The sequence below is a fragment of the Panthera pardus genome, unplaced genomic scaffold, assembly GCF_024362965.1.
Source record: "Panthera pardus isolate Hobbes unplaced genomic scaffold, ASM2436296v1 HiC_scaffold_4, whole genome shotgun sequence".
In the NCBI taxonomy this organism is placed as follows: Eukaryota; Metazoa; Chordata; class Mammalia; order Carnivora; family Felidae; genus Panthera; species Panthera pardus.
This window is the reverse complement of record NW_026526969.1, coordinates 12,610,453-12,638,314: the sequence shown is the minus strand read 5'-3', so window position 1 is coordinate 12,638,314 and position 27,862 is coordinate 12,610,453. Positions and strand designations below refer to the sequence as shown.

The following is a 27,862-nucleotide window of genomic DNA, read 5'->3' as shown; positions in this document are numbered from 1 at the left end:
TGCATGTTTGGAGGGAGGCAGGAGGGCGAGACACGCTGGGCCGTGTGCGCCGTGCGCGCAGGGAGGGTGGCAGGTGATCGGGGCGCCTCAGGAGTCCTTTCCTACCAAGTCCCGAACTAGGCTTGATGTTTAAGGCGGATCGTACGCGCCTGTTATTAGTTCCTGGGTCCGTTTGCCCTTTCGCGCAGGCCGATGGGGAGAGTGCCGATGAGGTGCGAGCACGGCGTCTGAAGTGAGGCGCAGCGAGAGCGCCCGCCGGGGACCCTCCACTCCGCCGTCGGGTCCGTCCGCAGACCTGCGGAGACGGGCCCTCCAGACAGGAACGAGCCGAGCGCCGTAAACCGCCGTCTGCCCTGCGGACGGTGTGGGGTGCATGGTACCCCCCTGAGGACAGCCCGCTCCTCTGATGAGCGGAGGTTACTATTTCCGAATCTTTCCCGGCGCCTTTCACCTTACAGAATGATCTCTGCAGACGGGGGAGGCGGAATGCTGTTGACGGGCACCGCGGAGGAGGAGGAATACGCATTTCTAACAAGCCACTGAGCACCCTGGCGCCTCAGACTTCCTCGGAATGAGTGCTAAGAGTTGACAAAATCAAGCCACTGCTCTCTGAATTCTGGATTTATTCTTGTAACCTTGAAAATGGCCCTGTCTGTCTGCAGTTTAAACGTTCCAGCCATCTGGCTTTCTCTGTACACACGGCTCGGGCTTTCCGTCTTCTTCCTTGCTAATCTGCTACTCCGATAGGTGACATTTAGTTCTGTTTATACTTGTGAGTGCATTCGGAGCCATTTATGATTAAACGCTGCTCAAACAGCAAGGGTGAGATTTATTGACACAGAGCAGGGTTGATGTGGATGGAGTGCTCGGGGAGGGGGAAGGAGAGTCATTTCTCTGTTCTGTGTATTTCCAGTTGACAAGACATGACATTTATTTTTAAACGGTGCTCATAGCTCTGTGACTTCTGTAGAACTCCAAACGAGATTTCATTTTAAAATTATGGTAAGAGGGGCGCCTGGGTGGCTCAGTCGGTTGAGCGGCTGACTCTTGATTTCGGCTCTGGTCATCATCTCACAGTTCGTGGTTCGAGCCATGTGCTGCTGGGCTCTGCACTGACAGTGAAGAGCCTGCCTGGGATTCTCTCTCTTTTCCTCTCTCTCTGCTCCTCCCCACCCTCTGTGTCTCAAAATAAACTTCAAAAAACATAAAAATGGGGCGGGGGGGGGAGGGCGCCTGGGTGGCTCAGTCAGGTAAGCGTCTGAATTCGGCTCAGGTCATGATCTCAGAGTTCACGAGTTCGAGCCCTACATCAGGCTCTGTGCTGACAGAGCCTGGAGCTGCTTCAGGTTCTGTGTCTCCCTCTCTCTCTGCCCCTCCCCTGCTTGTGCGTGCTCTCTCTCTCTCTCTCTTCCTCTCTCAGGAATAATAAATGAATAAACTTTAAAAGAATAAAATATGGTAAAAAAAAGGGATAATAGTTGGTACTTCTGAGGGGTGGGCCTCTCCCTGGTCCCCATCAGTTTGTGAACTTTACATCCAGGTTCACAATCAGATAACCTTGGTTTAGGTAATTTATCCAAGTGAATTTGTGACTTAAAAATAAAATTCTCTTCCTGTCCTATTAATTCTCTAGTTACCTACTTTTGTTAAATAGTCAGAAGAGAAAGTTATTAACTGTTCACAGCCCATCGTATGAGCTTCAGGTGGTGAAAAGCAATTGTTTTACGTAATTATTTCGGGCTGATTGTGTGCCAGGCCCTGAGCTAGGCCCAGGGGGTGCAGGCCGTCTGGGCTCCTGCCTTGACCAAGCTCGGGCCGTGGGAAGACCACGCGGGAAAGAACCAGGCCATGCAGCCCATGTGGCCGCTCGTTCCAGGAGAGCCCGTGAGGGGGCGGCTTCCCAGACGGAAGATTCCAGTCTGATAGCCACCGTCCGTTTGATTTCTTGCTCATCTGCAGGAGGTTTCTGCAGTCATCCAGTTTTGAATACTGACAGGCACTTGCTTTGTGGCTCCCGGGTCTCGTCACTTTCACACAGACAGGACGCGGACAGAGGAGACGCGTGGAGTTTGGTGGGGACCCTCCCTTGGCCTCCGCTGTCCGCCAGACACGGCCCGGGTGTCAAGATCCAGGTCTTACATTTGTGTCTAAAAGTAGGGTGCTTTTTTGCTTGTTTCGCTTTTGCAAAAAGGAACATTTTACCAATGTTGATTTAAAGGTTTTCTGAAAGTTGATATGTTCCCGCAGTTCAAAACTCAAAGGCAGGGGCGCCTGGGGGCTCAGTCAGTCGAGCATCTGACTCTTCATGATCTCATGGTTTGTGAGTTCGAGCCCTGAATCAGACTCTGTGCTCACAGTGCAGAGCCTGCTTGGGAGTCTCTGTCTCCCTCTCTCTCTGCATCTCCCCTGTACGTGCTCTCTCCCTCTTTGTCTCTCTCTCAAAAATAAATAAACTCTTAAAAACAAACAAACGGACGCCAGTGTGGCTCAGTCTGTTGAGCATCCGACTTGGGCTCACATCACGATCTCAGGGTTTGTGGGTTCAAGCCCCATGTGTGGCTCTGCGCTGACAGCTCGGAGCCTGGAGCCTGCTTTGGATTCCGTGTCCCCCTCGCTCTCTCTGCCCCTCCCCTGCTTGCTCGCTCTCTCTCTCTCAAAAATAAGAAAACATTTAAAAAAATTTTTTTAAATAAAAAACTCGGTATGCAGTCCACAATCTTTTTCTTTTTCATCCTGGCTTCCCTCCCAGATAATCCGTTTCTGGTTCCTCGTGAGTAGGTGTCCCTTCCACCCTGACTTCCTTTTCTCCACGGAGCCATGGTTAGCATAATGTTTTCACGCACGCTTTCAGAAAGTCTGTGTGCGCGTGGAATTGTGAGCGGCGCATGGCACTGTCCCACGTCTTCCTTCCCGGCTGCAGGAACCAAATCACAGCAACAAAAATTGGGTTCTGCCTAGGGGTGAAAAGGTCGCTCTTCGGGTCAACTGAGTTTCTCGACTTTGTCTAATACAGAGAATCCTCAAAGGGATCGTAGGTGGAATTGTGCCATAGCGTGTGGCCGTTTCGTTTCGAGGCGCGATCCTAACGGTAGCTTCCATTTGCTGGCAAAGCGCATGTCCGAGGGACGCTGCTGTTTCAGGGTCAGGGTCACGCTTGGCGTGGGGCCCAGGCGTGGAGGCACCGGCCGAGGCCCGGGCGCGGTTCGCGGTGACGCAGTCCACACACCCCACTCTGCCCGGCTGTCCTGCTTTCCCGCGGACCAGCTGGGACTTGGGCCCTCTGGCCGGTGGCAGAGGCTGAAATGCCTAACCTATGAGAAGCCTTCTGTTTATCAAGTCGACTCTGGGCTCGGGCAGAGCCAAGTTTGGAATGAATGAATAGGATATTTTGAAACACTCTGGTGTTGTGAAACACGAAACTTCGAAACTTCGCAAGTTCTTTTTTCTCCCTGTAAGCGACCGACAGGAGCTGGGTCTGGCCAGGCGGCTTCGGGGGGCCTGGTAGTAAACTCTGTGTCTTGGGACAGCTCGCGGCCGGGCCCCGCAGGGGTCTCCGACAGGAGGGCTCACGGAGGGGAAAACAACGACGACAACAGCACACAAAAACAATCCTTCCGAGGCTGTTTCCAGAACGGGAGTTGCCGGACTTCACCCTGGTCCCTGCCCCCTGGAATCCGTCAGTAAAGGACCAGAAATAAGGGCCGGGAAATAGGGTGCCTCTCTTGAGAGTCTGCGGGAGGCCGTGTCCCCAGTGGAACGGGGCGCCGAGGCCGTCCACGTCGTAAGAAAACACAGACGCGGGCCAGGCCGGTCCGCCCGGAGGGAAGGAGGAGGGGAGCCGCCCCTCCCCCCAAGAGAGCCCACGTGTCCTGGGGGCACGGCCGCCGCCAGCCGGGCTCGGGTCGGGCACGCCACGCAGGCGGGCCTAGCCCGCCAGCAGCCCACGAGCGCCTCAGCACCCACTTTACAGACCCGGAGCTGGCTGACACCGGTGAGGACGCATAGCAGCGAGGGCACGTTGTAGTCTCGTGAGTTATTTTAAGCTGATGGCTCGAGTCTTTTTTTTTTTTAACGGAAGTTGAAACCAGTTGTTGGTTGTGTCCGGTTTTCCAGGTGACGCGGCTCTCCGGGCAAGAGGGGGGCGTGCGCTGTGTGGGGCACGGGACCACCCTGCACCTGCACCTGCCCCCCACACCCGCCGGCGCCCCTCTGTCGCCCCGGCATCTGTGTGTTCGTCTGGGACCGGCAGAGCTGGCGCCCTGTCCCCGAGTCCCGCTCTAACGTGTTACTGCGCCTCCGTGGGTCTCGCTTTAGCGGCTCGACGCTCCCTTCGAGAGTGATCGGAGCCTGCGCACGTCGTGGAGGGCGCGGCCCTCGAGCTGGTGCCGTGCTTGAGTTCTGGTCGCGGGCTCGTCGTTTCTGTCGTAAGAGCCGTGGAGCGAGAGGCATCTGCGCCTCCTCACCTCCTCTGCCTGCTGACGCGTGCGGACCGTCGTGCGTGGACGTGCCGCTGTACGTGCTTCACGTCCCTCTGCGTGGTGTTCCGGTCTCGCAGTGAAGGAGACTGAGGGTCCTGCCCCCGGTGAGACCCCGTCGGCAGCGGGGCGTGGCCTTCCACAGCGGGGCCCGGCCCCGCAGGCTCGCTTTTGCTTTTGAAGTAGGTTCACGGGGAATCGTGAATGCTCTCGGGGGGTCTCCCGTGTACGTCACCCGGTTGCCCCCACCTGTTAGGTCGTACGTGGTCACGGGACAGAATCAGAGCCAGGCAGCTGATGTGTCACGGCGTGCGCGTGGCTGTGCCGCGTGGCCACACACGTAGATCTGTGGGACCGCCACCTCCATGAGACGCACGACTGTCCCAGCACCACACGGCCGTCCCTGGTGCCGCCCCTGCAGCCACACGTCCGCTCTCCGGCGCCGGCGTTTGTCATTTAGGGTTAGGCCGTTTTCCGACACCACATCACGCCTTCTGTGCTGCTGTCACGTGTCCCAGCAGCCCGTGGCCCCTGCCGCCGAGGGTCTGAGTCCCGCCGAGCGGCTTCCCCCTCTGCTTAACCCTCACCCGCTGAGGGTCGTCTGCAGCGTGGGGGTCGCCAGTAAGGCTGTGGCGCGGGCGTGGACTGGACGGGAGCCCGGGCTGTAACTGCGAACCGGTCGGCGTGTGTTTAGGGGAAGACACGGCCCCTTTCCGTTCGTGCCGTCGGTGCGGAAGACACCCCGCTTCTCGCCATCCCGCCGGCATCGGGGGGGGGCGCCGGCTCGTATCGCAGCCGTTCCGCCGGGTGCGCGGCGACGGCCCGGCGGGGTCCCCGCTTTGCAGTCGCTGACGGCATCGGTGCTCGCCTCCTGTGGGCTCGTCTGCCGTCCGTGGTCCCCCTTCAACCGACGTGCCTCTTCGTGCTTCCTGTCCACCTTCTGACTGAGTGGTTTGCTTTTTACCGCTGAGCTTTGAGGCTTGTGACGCTCGTAGGGGTGAGCCTCTGCCCCGCGTGCGGTGCTGGGGACCTTCTGCCGGTTCCAGCAGACGCACGCCCATGGTTTCATGATGAAATCCGGTTTGTTGATTTTTTTTTTTTTTTCTTTTCCGGACCGTGCTTTTGGTGTTGTGTCTAAGAAGTCCAAGCTCTAGCTCCCAAAACTTTTTTGAATTTTGACTTTCTCCCCCCATAGAGAATGTGTTGTTTCCCACTGACTGTTTTCAAGACAGATCAGTGTTCAAAAGGTCGGCATGGATTTCTTTGGGTTTATCCCACTTAGGATTCATTCGCGTTCTTGAATAGGTAGGTTTACTTCTTTTTGGGGGAAATGTCAGCCATTCGTTGACTATTCCCCGATGTTCTCTTCTCCTTCTGGGGCCTTGCACGACGTGGATGTTCGATCTTTTTTTTTCTTTTTTTAATTTTTTTAACATTAATTTATTATTGAGAGACAGGGAGAGAGACACCGTGAGCAGGGGAGGGGCAGAGAGAGAGAGGGAGACACAGAATCCGAAGCGCCTCCAGGCTCCGAGCCGTCAGCACAGAGCCCGACGCGGGGCTTGAACCACAAACCGTGAGATCGTGACCTGAGCCAACGTTGGACGCTCAACCGACTGAGCCCCCCGGGCGCCCCTGGATGTTCGATCTTATTCAAAGTGCCATGTGTCCCTGAGACTCCAGTCGCCGATTTTCTGCCCCTTTCCTCTTTGTTCTTCAGAGTAATTGTCCTTCTAGCATCAGGTTGTCGATTCCTTTCTCTGCTCTTTTCATTCTGCGGGAAGCTCTCCACCAAGCCCTGACCTCAGCTACTGGTTTGCTTTCGTTCGGAAATCCCACCGGCTCTTCCACATCCGCCTTCTCTCCTGAGATTCTCTGGGTCTTTCTTTGTGTCATCATGTCTATACGCGTCTGTAATTGCGTGAAGTTCTCGCGGTGGCTGCTTTAAAATCCTCGTCACGGGATCCTGGCATGAGTGTCGTCCTGTGCTGGTGTCTGTTCTCATTTGCAATCTTCCCCATTCTTGGTATGACAGGCGGTCTTTACGGAAACAGGACGTTTGGCGTGTGATGTTTGAAGACTTTTGGGTCTCATCCTAATCCTGTGTTTTATCAGGCCTCCGATACCACGCTGGTGGGCGCAGTGGGGGTCGCCCCTCCATGGACACTGAGGGCATGCCCTGTGCACATGCATCGCTCCCAGCCCAGGTCGGCCTGCCTCACGAGCTCTGCCCTGGCCCGTTGTCCCCAAGTCCTCAGGGAATGGCGTGTACCCCTGTCCATGGTGGGGATGGCTCGTGTCCCTGGCCCTCAGTGCACGTAGCTTTTTTTGCAGGGACTCGCGTCCACCGTGGGTCTGTGGCTGCCTCTGGGCCTCAGCAGAGCGAGGCCTCGTGTGTCCCCAGCCTCACTGTCTGTCTCTCTGTGGTGCTGTCTCTTCCTTGCCTCCTGACTCAGTGTCTGTCCTTCCTCCCCTATAGCCAAATGCTTCCTTAGATTCAGACGTGTTGTACAAACTCACGTGTAGGTCTTGTGTGTCCTTCAAATACGCTTTGTAATTTTTCTCCGTGAAAGTCTCACACGTCTCTGACTTTCAGTTTGTTTGTGTAATTGTCGTTACCATTGCTGTTGGGACCTTCCACGTGATTAACTTTCTGCCGTGAACCTTCGGGTGCCGCTCCTCACGGCCCGTTTTCGTCCAGATCTGGTTGTGGCTTATTACACAGGAGTGCAGACTCACGCAGGGTCTGGGGCTTTGGGGGCCTTGCACTGTGTGTTCTAGTCAAAGTGGATGGAAACCCCCCAGAATTTCCCAGCCGGCCCCTGTGGCCTTGCGGCCTCTGAGGATGATGTAACACCCCTCCCCCCGCCCATGGCCTTGGTGAGAAGGTGGCATTCCCTGTGACAACCAGGCCTGTTTCCTGTAGGCAGGTGGTAGTTCTAGAAAACGGTCTTAATTCTAATCTTGAAGCTGTCGGCAGTCATTAAGCCAAATTACAGCAAGAGTTTTCCTAAACTTTGGGAATGAGAACGGTTCCAGCCTTCTACCCAGGAGAATCCTGGGCTGGCAGCTCAGGGACAGTTTCCTTTCCTTCCGTTTCACCGAGCGTTGGCGCACCTGTCGTGCGTGCCGGGCCCCGGATACCACGGTGAACGGGCAAGGCCCGGCTCTGTCCTGGAGAGGCGGCTGGCCAGCGGGCAGGACGGAGGGGAGAGAGACGGACCCAGCTCTCGTGTTCTCACAAAGCGCAGCGCGTGCTGGGGGGACAAGAGCCAAGAGCTTGCAGAGGAGGGAGGGTGTGGGGCTGCCGTGCACGACCGAAGTGTCCTCGCTGAGCGCGGCCACCCGTGCCCGAGCACTGCCTCAGGGCAGGGGCGGGTGCAAGCGTGCCCAGAAGGGCGGCCCCGAGGCAGGGAGGCCGAGGGAGGGCCCCGGATGACGTGGATGGCATCGGGGAGGCTGGTGGGGCCGGTCCTGCAGGGCCCAGAAGTTTGCATTGTCTTCCGAGAGCTGTGAACAGTTTCTAAGCTTTGGAAGGACCTGACCTGACGAGGGGCTTCAGGAAGACGGTCCCGCTGGCACGTGGAGGGCAGGGGATGGGATGGAGAGGGCAGGGCACAGGGAGCCCTGGGGGCCATCCAGCCACCCACGGAACAGGGCAGGGTGTGGGAGGAGACTCCAGGAAGCTCGGTGATGAGAACCCACGGGCAGGCCTGCCTGCTCCAGCCTGGCATCTGATGAATGTTCGGGCTTTGGTGGAAGTTCATGCTAATTTAATTTTTAACTAAAAACTGGCCTGGAAGTACTTAAATTTTCCCCGAATTAACCCTGAAAAAAAGAAAACTTGCTCAGCACCGACTTAGGTGTCTCATGAAGTTGTCGAGGGTTGGCTTTGCTCCTTGAATGGTGTGTTCGCAGCGAACCTGGAGTGGGTTCCACGTGTCATTCGGTATTTCCTCCTCCAATTGGTGACCGCGGCTCAAGGTACCCCACATGACACGGTTTAAGACGCGTGATGACGGCACCCCATGTTGCACTGTGTGGAAAGTTAGTTAGATGATCCCGTAGATTTCCAGTGAAGAGCACAGGAAAATGCGGAACAAATGAAAAAATAGGGAAAGTGGGCGCCTGGGGGGCTCAGTCGGTTCGGCATCTGACTGCGGCTCAGGTCGTGATCTCGCGGTTCATGAGTTCGAGCCCCGCGTCGGGCTCTGTGCTGACAGCTCAGAGGCTGGAGCCTGCTTCGGATTCCGTGTCTCCCTCTCTCTCTGCCCCTCCCCCGCTCATACTCTGTCTCTCTCTCAAAAATAAACATTAAAATGTTTTTCTAAAAAATAATCCGGTGAAGAAATGGGCAAAAGACACGAATAAACACTTCTCCAAAGAAGACATCCAGATGGCCAACAGGCACATGAAAAGATGCTCAACGTCAGTCATCATCAGGGAAATACAAATCAAAACCACAATGAGATACCACCTTACACCTGTCAGAATGGCTCACATTAACAACTCAGCCAACAACAGATGTTAGTGAGGATGCAGAGAAAGAGGATCTCTTTTGCACTGTTGGTGGGAATGCAAACTGGTACAGCCACTCTGGAAAACAGTATGGAGGGTCCTCAAAAAACTAAAAATAGAACTACCCTATGACCCAGCAATTGCACTACTAGGCATTTATCCACGGGATACAGGTGTGCTGTTTCGAAGGGGCACATGCACCCCGATGTTTACGGCAGCACTATCGACAATAGCCAAAGTATGGAAAGAGCCCAAATGTCCATCGATGGGTGAACGGATAAAGAAGATGTGGCCTATATATACAATGGAGTATTACTCAGCCATCAAAAAGAATGAAATCTTGCCATTTCCAACCACGTGGATGGAGCTGGAGGGTATCATGCTAAGTGAAATGAGTCAGTCAGAGAAAGACAAAAATCACATGACTTCACTCATGAGGACTTTAAGAGACAAAACAGAGGAACATAAGGGAAGGGAAACAAAAATAATATAAAACCAAGGAGGGGGACAAAACAGAAGAGACTCATAAATATGGAGAACAAACAGAGGGTTCCTGGAGGGGTTGTGGGGGGGGGGGGCCAACTGGCTAAGGGCCGTTAAGGAATCTACTCCCGAAATCATTGTTGCACCACATGCTAACTAACATGGACGTAAATTAAAAAATAAATAAATTTTAATAAAAAATTAAAAAAAAATTTTTTTAATAGGGGAAACAGGAGACGTCCATACTGCTTTCATTTCACAATTGGGCTTCTTAAATTTCGGGGCAGCCTGTGTCCTTCGGGAGCCAGGCACAGCACCCCCCGCCCTGCCCCAGAGTAGCTACCCTGCACCCGGGGGGTCCTGCCCCACGTCCTGTGCTCGCACCCGCCCGCTCGGAGGCGGGGGTCGTGTCCCGCCCCGAGTCCTTGAGGGAACTGGGTGGGGGGGGTGTCTCGGTGAATGTTCGCTGTGCCTTCCCCTGCTGCCTTCCCAGGTGTTGCTGCCCCGGGAACCATCCACACTCTCTTGTCTAGAACGTCTCCAGGGTGCTGCCCAGATCCTCTCCTGCGCTTCTGATGCTTGTTGGCAGCATTTCCTTAGTTAAAGAAGTGTTCTGGGAATGGGTGTTCCGCATCTTGGCCAGGGGGCTGTCTGGAGCCCCCACTGGTGATGGTGCCAGGTGAGTGGGGGTCCTGCTACGATGCTGGGCGTGGCTGACTTCGCCGCCGCAGAGACAGGCAGGGCTCACTTGTTACTCGGCGAGTAAGCTCTCGTGTACATCGTGGGGGGTTTCCAGTGGGCTTTCTCTCAGGAGCATGATCTACAAGAATGTTACTCAGCCACGACTGGCCCCCGGGAAAGCCAGGAGGGCGAGGCGGCTCCCCCTTGCCCAGCCCCCCACCGTGTCCCCGCTCCTTCTCCATTCTCTGCTGGGTTTGGGTCCAGCCCCCAAAATGCCAGCGTCTTGTCCCGAAGCCTCGTGCGCGGCGCTCTCTGCTGGAGGTGTGCGGTCAAAAGCACGGCAGTCTGCGTCAGGAACCCCCAGGTGCCCTCCTCACCCGCCGTTTTTCACCTTGGTGACCCTAAGCCCGGTTCCCTCATCTGTCCCAACGAGGACGACAGCGGTGGGCCTGTCTTAAATGGTGCCGTGGGAGTTCGTGTCTGGTGCTTGGAAGCGCCAGCCGGCACTGGCCGTGGCCCCCGTTCCCGCAGGACGTGGGTGCCGCCCGCCGCCCACCCCCGAGAGGTGAACGCAGTAAATGTAGGAGAGCCTGTTGGTCGGCAGACGCCTGAAAACGTGGGCCTAGTTCGTCTTCTCAAAGCTGTTTCGCTTTGTTTATTTTTGAATGTGCCAAGCTGACTTCTTTCCAGGACCACCTTTGAATAATGTCGCTGGTCAGAAGCATACTGAACGCGAAGATAAAAAAGCTTGTGCCGTGCTGTGCCGGGCGGGCCTGAACCTCCCTGTCTGGTGTCCCTAGATCTGCCCCTGCTCCCTGCAGACAAGCTTCCTGGTTGCCATGGCAGGGTCGCCATGGCTACGGCGTAAAGAGTGGGTGCTTGTAGGAATTCGGGAAGCAGCTCTTCCTCCCCTTCTCTCTTTCGGGCAGATAATCATTCAAAATAATTACCTTTAATTTTTAAGAAATTTAAGTGACCTTGTGTCTTTCTGCTTCTTAGGTTTTCAAGGGCCCTTGGCATTTTGGCTTCTTAATTTGTGTGAGCCCAGATGGTAATGGTGTTGCAAAAGGAGCTCCTGGTGTGTTCACCAGAGCCGTGCTGTGCAGTAAACTGCTTTTGAAACGTGGCCCACCCTCCTGGGGTCTGCTGTGTGGACAATAGTTCAGTCTTTTCTTCAGCAGAAAGCCCTGGTTTCTTTTCCTTTCTAAAGCCAAGCAGTTTTGTTTTGTATAAAGGATGTGCAGAGGATGAGAGGTTGGTGCTTTGCTGTGTGTGTGTGTGTGTGTGTGTGTGTTTTCAGGGTAGCTCTGCTGCCTCCGTCACAGACTGCAGTCGAGGCCCGGGCTGGGCTCAGCACATATCAAGGCTGCTTCTGTTTTTCTGTCTCACCATTCTTAGCAAGAGGCTTTCATTTTCAAGTGACCTCCTTGTGCAGGGTGGTTGCTGGTACACCGGTCATCACAGTTTTGTCCTAGGTGAGAAGTGGAGGAAGAGATGATGGGCACTTAGTGCTCACTCGGTAGCTGTGTGTCCTCCTCTTCGGGGACTTTCTGCATGGCCTGCCCATGAGGTCCCGCTCACTTTTCGTTGGTCATCCCCCACTGTGGAGATGGCTGGGAAATAGGCTTTTAGGTGGAGCCTGGGCACGGAGGAAAAAGTTGGGGGGAGGGATAAGGGAAGTGGGTGTGGGTGGGCGCCCCGCCTTCTGCACTTTCCCCGGGAGAAACCTGCCCGGGCGGCCGTCGTGCGCACCCAGCACAGCCCTTCCCCCTGCCGCCCCCGCGGAACCTCCTGCACTAGCTTTGCCCGTGCGGGCTCCTTCTGTGACTGGGCTCCGTTTAAGGCCGCTGGAGGCTGGGGGCTGCCACTCAAGGGTGACAGTCCTCAGCTCTGCTCACAGGAACACCCAGAGGTCGCCACCCCGTGTCCCTCTTGCCACAGCAGAGGACAGAAGCAAGCTTGCAGGGGCCCCGTAGGTCAACTAGAGGGTGCTGCTCTGTAAGGTATCAGCGGGGTGTCACCGCAGGAGAGCAGGAGAGCGCCTTCCCTGTCCCTGGGGGCCGGGCGGCCGGGTGCCAGCGCGCCCCGTCCCGTGCTGCGGGCCGTGGGCTGCGGGGCGCGGGGCTGGGAGCAGACTCCACACGGGCCCGGACGTCGGCGCAGAGCGCCCCGTCTGCCAACCGTGAGCGCTTCCCGGGCCCTGTCACAGGCCTTCAGTTCCCCGGGAAAGTGGCCGGACGCCAGCGCGGTTCCCAGATAGCAGGGGCAGAGCCGCACACGCCCCACGGTCCCTCCCTCACAGCTCCGTGCAGGTTTCGGTTTGCGCCTGTTGCGTTTTCCAAATTAGGAAAGTAAGCTGAGCTGGGCCTCGATAAAGCAAGGACGTGATTTGTCACAGCATTCGGGCACCCGGGCGCTCTGCTCTCCCTGTGGTGTTTTGACAAATGGAACTTTAAAAAAATAAAAGCCCGGCGCAGGCTCTTTGCTCTCGGTGGAGGCGAACTTGGAGTTCTGTTTTCAGGCTCTCTCTTGAGCTCTGCTGCTGTCCTTGGGGACGGGACCAGAAGGGAAGGCCTTGAAACACCACTTGCGACTGGGACAGGGTTGCCAGTGGGAGGCGGGGGCATGGGGCCTCGTGGGTTTGCCTGGAACGGCCCTGTTCTTGGCGAACTCACGCTTCTCTGCGGAAGGACAGGCCTTGCTACAGACCTTCCGTTCGGGCGGTCGTGGTGGTGACGCCGTTCTGGCCGGCCCTCCCAGCTCTGCCTGCAGCTTCTGAGGGCATTTCCTCTGCCAAGTGTAACAAAACTGAACTTGGGCCTTTTTGAGTTTCCAGAATCCAGAAAATAAACACACAGAGTTGATTTCTGCCCCGTTGTCGGTCTCTCCTCCCCTTCCCTCCACAGCTCAACGGCGGCTGCGCCCGGGATCTTTCCCTTTGCTCCTCAGTTCCGGGGGGGGGGGGGCAATGATAACGCGGCGGCTTTTTTGTAATAGTCTCAAAATACGCAGATTTATTTTATTTTATTTTTTTTTAATTTTTTTTTTTTTTCAACGTTTTTTATTTATTTTTGGGACAGAGAGAGACAGAGCATGAACGGGGGAGGGGCAGAGAGAGAGGGAGACGCAGAATCGGAAACAGGCTCCAGGCTCCGAGCCATCAGCCCAGAGCCTGACGCGGGGCTCGAACTCACGGACCGCGAGATCGTGACCTGGCTGAAGTCGGACGCTTAACCGACTGCGCCAACCAGGCGCCCCAAAATACGCAGATTTAAATAAAACTAAAGTGTCCAGAAAAGCAGGGTGTTTGGGCCGTTAACGTGTTTAGAGCCTTCAATGTGCCGATACCTGGCACGCTGTTTTAACTGTTATTGTATCATTAGGGAACTTCGCGCTAATTAAGCCTTAGGCAAAAGACCTTTGATTTTGCAAATTATTCTCACGCAGAAGGTCTCTCCTTCGGCAGCGTCCCAGCTGCTGGCAGTGTCCTACCCGACTGGTCCTAAACTCTGAATGTCACCTGGATGTCGTGCCCCATGGGGTGGGGTCCGTGACCCGAGGAGGGCCGTTACTGGTGCTCTCTGAAAAGCATTTCAAAGCGTAAATGTGATGATCACTTACTTTTTGGCGATTTATGCTGCTTTCCTGGGCCTCCCGGGGGTCCTCACTTTCCTGCACAAGTGCCCTGTGCTCCAGCGGCGGAGACGCTGTGCGTACAGAGGGCCCTCGGGCGTGCGTCCCTGGGTCACATGGGTGTAGGTCAGGCAGGTGCTGGTGGCTGTGCAGACCTCCCCCCTCCCCCCATCTCCGTGGCATCCTGGCCAGAGGACTCGGGGCCACCACGAGCACTGCCATATCCACCTGAGTCTCTCGGGAAGGTGTGCGTGCGGATTGGGGCGGCCCCAATCCCTCGGCCGGGGGTGAAGCGATGGCCCTTCGCTGCCCCGAACCTTGTCTGATTCTTTGGCCAGTTGACTCCACTAAGCACAGTGAAGGTGTGTTGTCCATATCATTGCGACGTTAATCTAGGACCAGAAAATTCTAGTCCTTTCCCTCTGGTTCGGCGACTCCACCAGGGCCGAGATGTAGCTGCTGCCCTCCATGTTGCCATGGTTCGTGCGGCGCCCCGATGAGAATTCTCTTCTCCTGTGTCGTAGCCATTCTCTGCTTTATACGCCTTTACCTCTTGATGGACTTTCGATTCCAGAAATACATCGTGGGGACCTTGTCGTGCGCTCTGACCAGGTGTGTGCTCTGTGTGTGTCTGTGTGAGGAGAGCAGACCGGCCGTGGTGCGGACACCTGCCCGAAGGAGCTTGTGGGGCGGTGAGCAGCCCTGAGCTGGGCACGGGCACCGAGGGGACAGAATCTGGAAGAACATAGGCCCCTGGGAAAGAGTGGTGACGTGGAGATACTGTGGCTACGTTGTAAGATCCGTAGGTCAAGCCACTTAAACTTCCTGGAGTAGTTTCTTTGGATCCGCGTGGAGGGAAAGGGAAGAGGGAACTCGAAGTGCTCGTGCTCACGGCCCCCTTGTGTCCCGCGTCGCCCCCAGGGAGCCGCGGTGCCGTTTCCGTGACTGCCGTGCGTGCGGTCGGGTCCTGTGGTCTGCGGCACAGGACGGCCCCTCCGCGGCCTCTTCGGTCTGGCACTGACCTTTAAGAAGCCAGGACAGTGGAGGTGCTGGTTCTGACCTTTGTGGCTCCTCCATTCGCCCAGCTGGAGGGTCTTTGGTGATTTTTAGGCAGGTCTGGGAGGTATATTGGACTTTCTGTCCCATTGATTTTCCAAACTATAAAGCTTGGGAGCTCGCCTTACACGGTGATTTTTCTGGTTTGTGTTAAATCCCACACATCCCCACCAAGGGCTAAGAATGCCCCTGAGAAGATGGCCGGGGTCCTCCCCCAGGGACCCTGAGCCTCCACTGCCGGCAGGTCTGTGTCTAAGGCCCCTTCTCTGTGGCGCGATAGAAATGGCCACGTGGGGGTGGGTCGCTTCGTGGGCTTCCCCTGGGGCCAGGGGACAGAGCAGGCGTGCCTGACCCCTCACCTTGCGTTCACCGGGGTCTTAGGTAGCTTCCCAAACATGCCTGAGCACCAGGCTTCCCAGGGAGTAAGATTCCCCCGGGGGGGCGCCCGCCAAGAGCGCGGATCCCGGGGCCCTCGCCCTCCCGGATGACTCAGTGGGCCTCAGCCGAGTGACACTGTACACATGGCCACACACTCTTCAAGGCACACCGTCGAAGTGAGCAGGAATCCTCCCAGTGATGCCAGAGAACCCGTCCCGATTTGCTAGGGGTCTCCTGGGAGCAGGATGTTGTTCCCCAGAAAGGCGGGTGAAATGAACCCCAGGTGGGCCTCCCCAGCCGCCTCCTGCAGGGGGTCCCCGGGACTGCCGTGAGCCCACCTGGCGGGACGTGCGAGGCGAGGGTGGGCCTCCAGGGGCTCCCGTCTAGGTCAGGGGTCCCCTGCCCCTTCTCTCCTCGGGGGGCTCCTCACATGGGGGCTGAGCCTCCATTTGTACCAAGGAGCCCCGGCTTTGACCAGGCCTTTGGCTGCATTTGTTACTGCGTTTTTGATTTACCGCAGGGGCTTAAATATCCTGCTATCTTTTTTTTCTTTTTTTTCCCTATAAAAGTAGATTTTTTTTGACCTGATTATAAAAATATATTCTCCTTATTTAAAAAAAATATAGATCATAGGAAAACACATAAAGAAGAAAAGAAGAAAACAAAGCTGCTTCTAAACCAGAATTCTTTTTTTTTTTTTTTTTTTTTTTTCAACGTTTTTTATTTATTTTTGGGACAGAGAGAGACAGAGCATGAACGGGGGAGGGGCAGAGAGAGAGGGAGACACAGAATCGGAAACAGGCTCCAGGCTCCGAGCCATCAGCCCAGAGCCTGACGCGGGGCTCGAACTCACGGACCGCGAGATCGTGACCTAAACCAGAATTCTTAAACCCGCCGTATTTCATTCCCACACCCGCGTCGTTGCTGTGCAGACAGGGACCCGGATCGGAGCCGGGTCGGTAGCCACCTGTTTCCCCGGGAGCAGCCGGCCAAGGGCACAGCCGTGTGGCCGGGCCAGCCCAGGAAAGCAAGGCTGAGGGGTCACTTCGAAGGTGGGGCAGGCTGGTGCGGAGTGGAGATTGTAGCCCTGATTCGTGGAAGAGGGACCAAGACTGAACGCAGGGGGGTGGGCTTGGAGTTTTGGGCGCTGCATCGGGGGCCTTAGAGAGCCGGCGCCCGGTCAGGGACCGCGGTCCTCCCGCCTTCCCGAGGCCTCGGCCATCAGCTCCCCTTCGCTTTTCCTGGCCCGGGCCTGCCCTGTCGCTCCTGCCCTGCCGCAACCCGCCTGTGCCCTGCAGCCCCCACCGACGGCCCCAGCTTAGCCACGAGGGTGTCCCACAGCCTCCCTTCTGTACTTCTGGGTATTCTAGCAAAATGTGCTTCGTTTTTAGGAAAAACAGATGTTTTAGGTTGAAAAACATAAGATTGCCAGAATCCTTTGATTTGGGGATTTTATACGTAAAAGTGTCTCAAAACCGTTTCCCGAACGGTCTTGTTTTTCTCCAACGATCCAGCTCCTCTGGCATCGTCACTGCAGACAGAGGCACGTGGGGACCGCCACGGACCGCGGCCACCCCATGAGCGTTGTCTCATGGCGTCTGCCGGCACCGCGGCCCTGGGGCAGGGCGGGAAGGGAGGGCCTGTCTGTGGAGTCACGTTCGGCTGGCCTCCCGGCCTCCCCTTCAGACCTCGAGGCCCGGCCGTGTGTCCACCTTCCCCCCCACCCCCGCCCCCGGAGCCAGACCGCACAGCAGAACTGGGCCGGGGTCGGTCCCCCGTGAGTTTTCCAGAAGACCCGTCACACCTCGCAACATCCCGAAGGACTAGTTATCAAGTATTACTTTCCCTCCGCCCCCAGATTCTTGAATGTCTCATTTCTGAAAGGACACGATAACACCGAAGGAAAATTCGAAACCGGGCGGCGGGGGAGGGGGGGGTCCTGGGAGGCCGCCCCCACCCAGGGCTGCTTCTTCCCCTCTCGGCCGGCCCTTCTGATAGCACCACCACCCACATGCCGTGCCGCTGGCGGCTGGCGGCTGGCCGAGTGCCGGGCCTCGCGCTCTGTGTCGTTCCTGCGTCCGGGCTGCCGCTGCGCGGAGACCTCCCCGGCCCCCCGACGCCATCCCCGCAGCCCATTCTCAACCCAGGCCTGTCTGATTTCGGATCCCACACCTTTCGCCACCACTCTGAGCCACTGGTCTCTGCGCTTTGACTTATCACCGCGTCTCACAATGGGCCAGCGCTTTGTGGGCCTTGGGCCTTTCTGCTTAATACTCCAAAGAACCCCACGAAGGATTTTCTATAGCTACCCCGCTCTCCTCGATGGGGAGAACAGGCGGATGCGTTCGAGATTTGCCCAGAGGTGCGCGGTGATGAAAAGCGTCCTTTAAAATGGCCGCGTGACATTCGTCCATGAGTACACGGCATAGTTTGCACAGTGGTTCCTATTAGAGAGCTCTTTAGCTGTTTAGAGTTAGGGTGTAGTTTTGGTTTTTTTAACTAAGGTCAAAAAACCAGGGTGAAGCTGGGGCGCCTGGGTGGCTCAGTCCATTAAGCATCTGACTTCAGCTCAGGTCGTGATCTCATGGTTTGTGAATTTGAGCCCCACATCAGGCTCTGAGTGCAAAGCCTGCTGAGGACTCTCTCTCTCCCTCTCTCTCTGCCCCTACCCCATGCTCTCTCTCTCTCTCTCTCTCTCTCTCTCTCTCTCTCTCTCAAATAAACTTAAATATTTTAATAAAATCTCTTAAAAATTACTTTTTAAAAGAGTGAATAAATAAGCTAGTTTAAAATTAAACTTACATTGGGGCACCTGGGTGGCTCAGTCAGTTAAGCATCCGACCTCAGCTCCGGTCATGATCTCTGGGCTCTTGGGTTTGAGCCCTGTGTTAGGCTCAGTATTGACAGGTCAGAGCCGGAGACTGCTTCAGATTCTCTCTCTCTCTCTCTCTCTCTCTCTTTCTCTCTTTCTCTCTCTCTGCCCTTCCCCTGCTTGTGCACACTCTCTCTCTCTCTCTCTCTCTCTCTGCCCTTCCCCTGCTTGTGCACTCTCTCTCTCTGCCCTTCCCCTGCTTGTGCTCTGTCCCTCCCTTCCTCCCTCCCTCTCTCTCTCTCTGCCCTTCCCCTGCTTGTGCTCTCTCTCTCTCTGAAAACTAAACATTGAAAAAAAACCCAGGGTGAAGCTGGTTATTTTTTGCACGTAACAGTCTTAATCTAAGCTGACACAGCAGCTCCAAGCTCTTTTCTGTTATGTTGTCCTGTTACCCGATGTCCATTTATTGTATGGCCCGTTATGGCTGCTGCAGCTCCTGCCATCACACTGGCATTGTGGCCAAGGGGAAAGGAAGAAGTGGCGACACTATTCCTCTTCAGGGCGTAAGTCTTCACATCCCACTGACCAGCACAGTCCCTTGGTTGCAGGAGAGGCAGAGAAGTGTGCACAGCTGTCCAGCTAGTTCACCGTAAGAGCAAGAGAGGACGTGTGTCCAGGGGACTGGCTGTCGCTGTCATAGTCCACCTTTTGACCACCCACATGCTTATGTCCCTTCTTCCAACATAAAAACACTCATCCCCACCGTTACAGGAGTCAGCCCCAAGCCCCCCTCGGTGACTGCAGCCCGTAAAATCCAGGATCTCTGGTGACAAGCGCGTCCCTCTGTCAGGGCGCTCCAGGTGATCCCAGCTCTTATTTGGGAAAAAGAAGAGCAGGAAACCCACTCACCGGTCACGGACATTCTCCAAGCCTGTGCCCCACAGGGCCCAACCCTCCATCTGCATTCTGGAAGGATCTCTGCCCACCAGCCTCCCTGGCCCCGTCTGCAGCGGGCCCGGGAGCTGATGCACTTCCTAGTGGCCCGTCCCACCTGATGCAGGGCGGGGTGGGAAGGTCGCACCTCGCGGGCCGGGTTTGTGGCTTGTTGGGCTGCAGTTTCCGCAGAAGCCCGGTAGGCGCCCCGGCTGCTTGCTCGGGTCCTATCCGCGTCCAGGGACCACGGCAGGGGCCTCCGGTGCCAGGTTTCATCCTGGAAAACGGGTCTTTCAGTTACTGGTATCAGGCGTGGGCCTGTCTGCTCCATCCCGGGGGCCCCGAAGCTCGAGGCTCAGCAGCCTGGTTCCCCATTCTCTAGCCCGGTGAGAAAGCCTGGGCCCTTCCCAGTGCTGCAGCCTGTACGTTGGGCGTCCCCGCGGACACCGACGCTGCACGTCCCCACGTGTCCGGTCACGGTGGCAGGCTCCGTCGCACAGGGCCCGCTGTCCGCTGCCGCGGGGGAAGGTGCACAGCCTCCAGCTTCTGACGTTCGTGTCCTCACTTCCTGCTGGTGAAACAGTGCCTGTGTTTGGAATTAAACTTGGGGACGTCCCCAGCTGCCTTGCAGCAAGCTCTGGGTTCTGTGATGGCCGGGAAGCAAGGTGCGGTTCGAAGGCCACGGTCTGTGTTGTGGGATCCGGAGCCTTCCTCCTCGTAGCTTCCTGAAAGGGCTTCTCTGAGGAGTGGGTCTTGTCCAGATGTGAACCTCCCGGCCTGAGCCACCAGTTGTCTTTGTCTTTTCGGGAGGTGACTTCCCATCTCATCCAGCCTTCCTTCCCAAGATTTATTTTCTGTGTACGTCTGGTTGTCCAGGGGGTGCCTTTTGGGGCCCTCAGCCCTTGGGCAGCTGGGAGACACAGGTGGTCTGCCTTCCCCTCTGCTCCTGAGTTATCTGCTTCCTCTGGGCCCCCCAGTTGTCTGGTCCCTGGCTTCCTGTTGCAGATGCTTCCCAGATGTCTGTCCCTCCCTGTCGACGTTTAAGAGCGAGGTGCTCACGCTGACCGCTGACCGCTGCCGCGAGTGCCGGGGTGGTCAGCTGGCAGGTTCCTTGTCCGATGGGCTTCACGAGGGCCACAGACGCCGGGTCTGCCCCCTGTGCCATCCGCTGGGGGGTGTGAGAAAGATTGGGGGTGCCCTGGTTGGCCTGCAGAATTTCAGTCATTCGTTTGCAGCGTGGGATGTCCTTGCCTGCTCGTTGTGAGATGCCCAGGAGTGTTTCTGTGGGTCACCCTCTCTGCGGGGACACGGTGGGGCGAGAGGCGGGCCCCGGGGAGTGGGGGCAGTAACGGCTCTGGAGATGAAATCTCTATTGCCTTTAAAAAAATTAAAAAAAAAAAAAAAAACCCTTTTCTGGAAGCTTTCACCTGTACTTCCTTCTCTTTCTGATTATTTCTTGGGTCTAAGATGAAGACCATGGTACTTATATTTGTATCGGTGAGGATTAAACGAGCCACTTTCATCTGCAACAATTTCCTGGCTGTTGGGGCACTCAGTGGGATTCCCACGTAAGGCCCAGGCAGAAGTGAGGGTAAGTCAGCACCCCGGGCCCCCCAAATCACTTAGGCTCATTCGAGCTTGAGCAGCAGCAGAGCCAGACTTCCGTGCTGTGATCTTTGACCTGATGCTGAATAGGGCCGCTTCCGGGGAAGCAAGGCATCACCCAGGAGCCTTTGGCGCCCAGATGGCCCCAGGACCTTTGCGAGCCTGGGGCAGACCCCAAGCATGAGGGCTCGAGGGCAAGAACATTTTTTCAGAAGAGCTCAAATGAGCTACAATTCACATAGCACGCAACTAACCCACTTAAATTGTCCAGTTCAGTGGTTTTTAGTCTGGTGGGCAGCTCCTGCCATAATCAATTTTAGAAGGTTTATACCACCCCTGCAAGCCGGCTCCCCCGCCCCACCCCTCCCCCCAGCCCTAGGCCGCCACCCACCCGCTTTGTCTCTGTCCATCAGGACAAGGATGCTATGGGGAGATCTGAGGGGCTGGCCCTCCCAGGTAGGCGCTTCCCTGGCAGAGCTGTGCTGCAGGCCGGGGCGGTGATTTCTAGTGAGTTCTAGACACACAGGCTTACCTGCGGTCGGGGTCCCGGGCACTGAAGGCAGGTGTGCAGCGTATGGTTGGGGTGAGATCGAAAGGGAAACAGCTCCAAGAGAATAGCTTTAATTACAAAACATGCTCATTAAAACTCCAACTAGGGCCCTAACCCAGAATGAAAGTTTTGTAGGGAGAGAAGTAATTGGCGAACCCGGGAGCACCCTGGGGAGATGTCTGTTTAAAATTACGTAGCTTCCTGGTGTTTCTCCCAGGTAGGAGACAGTCTGCCTCGGGATAATTTTTGGAGGAGCGAGTCAGGAGCTGCTTTTGAAATAGCTGTTACAGCAAATAATATGAAAATGTTTATTGTTAAACCCTAATTGGAAATGACTCTTCCGGTAGGAAATTGCCCTGTTTGAATCAGTTCTGGATGGTGTTCGATTTCGCCACGAATTTGCTGACCGAAATCCCTGACCCACGAAATGTTGTGTTTTGTTTTACTGAGAAGTCCACCCGTGCGCGTGTTATCTGGAACCTTTGGTTTTTGAGCTGGAAAGTGCCTAAGAGATCATCTCTTCTGTTCGAAGCGTCTGCTTTTGTAGGCCAAGAACACCGAACCCCGTAGAGGTTAGGGCACTGAGCTCCCTGGAGGTGAGGTGAGGCCCTAAATCACCCTCTTCCTTCGCGTTGGCCCCGTGTGTCAGCCCACCACCCGACACCTCTCCTGCAGCGGACCCGGAAGTGCTGCCCTCGCTGGGCACCTCCATCACCTGCTGAGACTCGCCCTCTGGTCCCGCAGTGGTGTAGCCCCGGGCCAGACCCTCCCGCCCGGAGCCTGGCTTTCCTGTTCCGGGTCCAGGGATCCCGCGCCCCCAGCTCTTGTGTTCCCCCGAAGCCCTGTTCCTGACATCGCCCTCTGCCTTGTGACCTCTGTCATGGGCCAAAGCCACATCCTCCCTCTGGCTGCCCGGACGACTCTAGTACACTCTGATCTCGCTCTGATCTCCTGTTAGCGTGGGGGCTTTCGCGGCGCGGGGCACGGAACTCCATCCGCGCGCCCTGCTGGCGGGTGGCAGCCCCTCGCTGTGAGGATGTGCAGCTGCCGAAGGAAGGGACAGGAGAGGACGGAGAAGCTGTCTGTAAACGTTCCTCGTCATCGCTTCCGTTGCCAACCCTGCAGGACGGGGGTGTGCGCGTGTGGAGCCCTCGGCCACATTCCCGGTTCCGGCTCCTTCCTCCCCCCTCTGTTTCGGGGACGGCGGCCCACCCTCGGGCATGAGCTGGGACGGATGTGGGCTCTGTGCCCTCAGAAGCCGACAGGACTCCAGGTCTGGAGACACCACGGGCCTCATCGTCATAGGAGAAGGTGTGACGTACCTTCCTGGCCAAAATACCCATGAAGGAAACGTCTGTTGGGTTGTGGGAGAGCTAAGGGACGTGGAAGCGACATCAAACGGTTCAAACCGTGGCTTTTGCAAGAAGAAGATTACCGAATATTTTGAAATGGCCGCGGGTGGCCTTAGGCAGAACCGCGGGGGCGATGTTGACGTGACGGGACAGACCGCCCCCACCCCCACCCTGACGTGCTGGCGTTTAGACCGCATCCCCCACAATCAGCCCGGGAGCGGGAAACCGCGTCAGAATCCCCTCGTTCTGGTTTTAGGTTCGGAAATACAGACCTGGCGCCTGTGGGTCAGAGTCTTGGGAGTCTGCGGCCCGGCTGCGGGGTCTCCCCGCCTTTGCCGAGACGCCCAGCCCCTGCGCCCAGGTGTCTCTGGAAGAATGGGTCCCGGCCGGTCGGGCCGGTTTGCTGCCGGTCTCCCCCGTGAGGCGCAGGCAGCTTGGCCGTCAGAGCGGATGCCTGCCTGCGTCGCTGAGTCTTTCGCGAGAAGCCGTCCTCCCCGGTGCAAGGCCCAGGCGTACCTGTGGGCTCGCAGCGGGCCCGTTCGCGGCCTCGCGTGGTCTCAGGACCTGTTTTGACCTGTGCTTAAATCTCGCTTTTTAAAAACTACTTGACTGAGAGGAAAAGGGGGCGTCGGCCGCGTCCATGGCAGTTTGGAGTTGTATTTGCTGCGTAAACGCGGGTACCGAGCCGGAAGTACGGCAGGAGGGGGCCGGCAGCCGGCCGGCGGTGGCCCGGCACCGTTGCCCCCGGGGCGACCCTGACCCGCGCCCGAGCTGTGACTCGCTTGGCGCGACGGCAACGCCTCTCCGAGACTGTGGCGCGCGCGTCGGGGGTGGGAGCCCACGTGTGCCGCCTCCAGCCCCCCCGCCGCACCCCCTGCTTTTCCCGAAGAGCCTTTTCTAAGCAGTTGCCGCCGGCGAGACTGCCGCGGGGGTGTGCGGGCAGCCTGCCCTCCTTTGGCCCTTTGGGTCTTCGCTTCTGTTTGTGACTTGTTGAGGGCCCGTCCGTCTAGAAGGCAGAGGGCGCGCTGGATGAGTGATGTCTGGATTTTAAAGGCAGACGTTTCTCGGAAGGAGGCCACCCTGGGTTCCTGTGACACGCGCGGGGGCACACGGGGCTTGACTGGGATGCGCGAGGCTGGGTTTGCTTGCGCGCAGTCACCTGCCCGCAGGAGAACCGGGGCCCAAAGTCCGGCCCACGGTCCCGTTTCTCCGTGAGGCTCCCGCCAGCCTGGGGAGGGGGCCCTGCCACTTCTGTCACGCTTCGCAGCGTCTCGCAGCCGCAGCGTGGGCGTCTGTGTGTCAGCTCGCCGTGTGAACGGTGACCATGGCTTCTCAGTTTGCAGACGGGCGTTGTCTGCGAGCCAGTGAACCCCCCTCAGGTCCCCCTGTGGCCATCCCAGGGGACGGGAGGTGGCTCTGTGTGTCCGAAGCTCCGCTGGGGCCCCGTCGGGGTCTGTGTCTCTCTTCACACGTGCAGGGAAAGAAGAACCCGTATCCGCGTCAGCGAGTGTCCGTGACCGCGACAGAAAGAGGATTTCTGGTTCGCTCTGTGAACCCAGAGTGACGGACGGTGGGGGCTCCGTTACCTGGCGATCCAGAACCCTCCCCCCCCCCCCCCGACTCTCCGCCCTCCTCCGCATCTCGCCCGCGCTGACGTGTGCTCCCCCTTCCCTTGCAGGTGCACCCTTCGGTTCCCTAGCACGGCCATCAAGATCCAGTTCACGTCGCTGTACCGTCAGGAGGAGGCCCCGGCGTCTCCCCTCCGGCCCCTCTACCCGCAGATCTCCCCTCTGAAGATTCACATTCCGGAGCCGGATCTCCGCAGCCTGGTCAGCCCCGTCCCTTCCCCGACCGGCACCATCAGGTGAGCGGCCTGCCCTGGCCTGTCCGCGGGCCGCGAGCCCTGGCCACGCGGTCCCCGCCACAGGACCAGGGTCCCTGCGCCCTGACAGTCTGTCTGGGAAAGAGCACGGTGACGCGGGTCACCCAGGTCTCCTACAGCATCCTGTGTCTCTCTGGAAAGCGGGGCGTGGCTGGAAATTTTGAAACTATTTTAAGTGCGTCCGAGGGACCTGACTCCTTACAGAACCCGTCTGGAGAATTCTCTCGTCTGGTGAGGGAGGAGTCACTGCCTCTTGACTCACTCTTTCAGGCGGCAGCCGTGTGGACTCAGGGCTTGCGTGAAAACAGGCACGGGTGTGAGTTCTTTAAAGACTGAAAACGTTGCGAAGTCGCCTGTGCGTACCAGGATTGGAACTTTGTTTTTCTCGATTCTATTGGTGAGGTTTCAGGACTCTCGTCCGTGGCGCGGTGCACAGAGGACCCTCGGGGGGAGGCCGTGGGGGATCACGCACAGAGGGGCGGGGCGGGCTCTCGACTCGCTGTGCTACTCAGGTCCTGCCCTCTGCTGTGTCGTCACAAAGCCCAGTGAAAGACGTGTCTGAGGGTCACCGTTTAACACAGGTTGAATGGAGTACTTGGCTGCTTCATTAGGGACATTTTCAGCGAAACTCGCTTTCTTTTTCTTCTTCGCTGCGTGTGTGGCCCCAGAGGTGCAGTGACCCCCGTGTCCTCGGTGCCGTGCCTCGGCTCCCGCACCGGTACCTTCCCCCGCGGCTGCCGCCTTGGTGACTGTGTCAGCCCTGGGAGAGGCAGGTTGTGGCTTCGTCTTGCTGCGAAGATGGTTTTGCTTTCACAGGCCTCCCGGCGGGGTCTCGGATCCTCAGGGGTGCCTCTGAGCCACACTTTGCAAACCGCCGCGGCACGGGTGGGCGCTCTGCCGTCCCGGCAGCCTTCCCTCGCCACGCAGCCACACTCTGGCGGGCCTGGGTTCTGGAGCCGTGTGCCACTCGGCCTTCGTGTAAGAATCATGCCCCACTTGCGCCTTCTGTCTTCCTGCTGGGACGTGTCGGTCGCGAGCTGGGAACCGTTTGCCCTGAGCTGGCGTCGAGCGCGTTGCCTGCAGGGCCAGCGAGCAGGTGTGTCTTTCTCTTACGGAGAGGATGGTAGGGGCAGCGTTGAACCTGGCCTGGCCTAGAACCCAAGGCTGGGACCTGAGTTCTGCTTCTGGCCGTGTACCCAGTCAGCGGGAGCAACAGGGGGTGGGGGTGGGGGGGGGGGGTGGGGGGGGGTGGTCGTCGCTGAGGCCAGATCTGCAGGCTCGGGAGAACCACGTGTGTGTTGGGTCCTGTGTTCAGCGCCGTCCACACCTGCCCCGTCTCAGCCTCGTCCTGCAGCTCTACAAGGAGGCTGCCTCTTCTTCCTCTCCTTCCAGCTTTCTAGAATGGCCCTATGGCCCCGTTCTGAAACCCACCATTGGGCGCGTGATCTCGTTGTTCTTTCAGACAGCTCACTTGAGTTTAACCTAGAACGTGGGTTTTTTTCTTTAAAGTTGTTTTATTTTTGGGAGAGAGAGAGAGTGTATGAGCAGGGGAGGGCCAGAGGGAGAGAGGGAGAAAGAGAGAAAGTGAGACAGCCAACGGGGGAGGACAGAGGATCCAAAGCGGGCTCTGCGCTGACAGCAGCGAGCCCGAGGTGAGGCTTGAACTTTCGGACCGTGAGGTCATGACCTGATCCGAAGTCGGACACTTAACTGACTGAGCCCCCCGGGCGCCCCTAGAACGTGAGTTTTATGCTCCCACTACGAAAACGTTCCTACGCTGACTCGTATGTGTGTAGTTCATACCGAGATTTGAAAAGGTTACGGGCCGTGAAGTGACGTGGCCGCTTTGGGAAACAGACTGGCTCCGCCTCACAACGTACCACGTGACCTGGCGACTCGGTGGAGCGTGAGGTCCGGGCAGACACTGCACACGAGGGCTCAGGGCACCGTGAGTCATAATAGCCCCAACGGGAAGACGACGCGGCTGTCTGTCAGCTACGGGGTGGACGAGTACAACGAGGAGTGTCCTTACCGCGGAGCGTTACCTGGCCGCAAACGAGGAGCGAGGGACCGATAAGCTGGTATGACGCGGGTGGCCCGTGAAAACAGGCAGATGCAACCTTGGCAGGAGACGTCCAGAACGGACGGATCTGGAGAACACGGGGGGCTGCCGGGGGCCTGCCACCCGTCCCGGGGGTCCTTTCTGGGGTGACAGAAGTGCTTTGGAATCGGAGAGCGGTGAGGATTGCGCGGCGTGGGAACACGCCCCGAACCACTGAATTGTACGCTCCGGACGGGCGAATTACGTCTCCCTGACGCTGATGCAGGGACGTAACACGGCTGACACCTCCACCCAGCTGCCCCCGACGCAGCGGTGGGCACGGCGGCCGAGGCTGTCTCGCGCCCACGCTGCTGGCAGCCGAGGGCTGGTCCCGCCGTGGGGTGGGGCCGCGGAGGGCCTTGGGCGCGGGGTTGTTGATAATCGGTTCACAAGCCAGCCAAATGGATGCTTTTGAAGGAAGAAAAATGTGCTGGTTTGTACCTGGAGGGCTTCAGAAAATACATGTCTTTTCCAGTCGTGTTCCACATGAACGCAGTAGCCCCCCGGGGAAGCTATTCAAGCCCGCGCGCTGACTTTGCTTCTGTGTCAGAAGGGAGGTGGTCCCTCCCGGAGCAGTGGAGCGGTTAAGACAGGCTCCTGAGGGTCCTGGGCTGGGCCCCGGTGGCTGTGTCCCCACCCCCAGGAGAGACTGCTTCTCTTTTTCATCTGGCAGGATATTTGGGGGAGAAAGTAGTCACTTTGGGACTGGCCCTCTCCGTTTTTGGCCTTTAAAGTATCACAGAAAGGATTTCTGTTTACATTCATTTATCTCAGCGCCGCGGAATCCAATCGAGTGTTTAGAAACCTCGGGGCCCTTGTGGTTTTGCTAGCCAAGATCCTGTTCAACTTTGGCCAGTGCCGGGGTGGAGCCTCATGTTTACAAACACCAGCCACCCTTCCCCTCCTCCCTGGGATGCCCCCTCCCTGCAGCTGCGGGGGCGGGGGGGTGGCGGGTAGGGGACGAGGCTGCGGCTGTCAGCCTGGGGCCCTGAGTGAGCAGCCGTCACAGCCCCCGTCCCTCCTGACAGCACAGCAGGAGGAGAGGTTCCTCTTCTCCTAGTTTGGTGTGCCTGTGTCCCCGCTCGCGCCATTGGCCTGTGTGCCTGGATCCCCGCCCGCCCGGGCCGCCTGGGGGCCTCTGTTTGGGTTGCTTTCCCCCCTGGACCTGGTTTCTCCAGCACCCTGCCCAGCCAGAGCCCCTGTCTCCTCCAAGGTTTTCCAAGTGGAGTGGTGAGAGGCAGTCCCTGTAGGAACGTTCTCGATTCTTGCTAATAAACAGCCCTGCCCCGCCCTCTGGACCCCGCCTGCCTTCCTTTCTGTTTGGCCTTTTTCTGCTTCCCTCCCCACCCCCCTGCTGGCTAGGGGGTGTGGTGCGCCTGTGGTTGGGTTTTTGCTTTGTTTTT

At 57.6% G+C, this 27,862-nt stretch overlaps 1 protein-coding gene across 1 annotated transcript in view; it reads left to right on the top strand.

The window, feature by feature from the left end:
* The window catches only part of FOXK1 (forkhead box K1), a 63,650-nt gene that overhangs the window by 23,177 nt on the left and 12,611 nt on the right, over window positions 1–27,862 (top strand). The window contains 1 exon segment of the mRNA XM_053894116.1: window positions 24,155–24,340. Within this exon segment, the coding sequence (XP_053750091.1) occupies window positions 24,155–24,340 (186 nt within the window).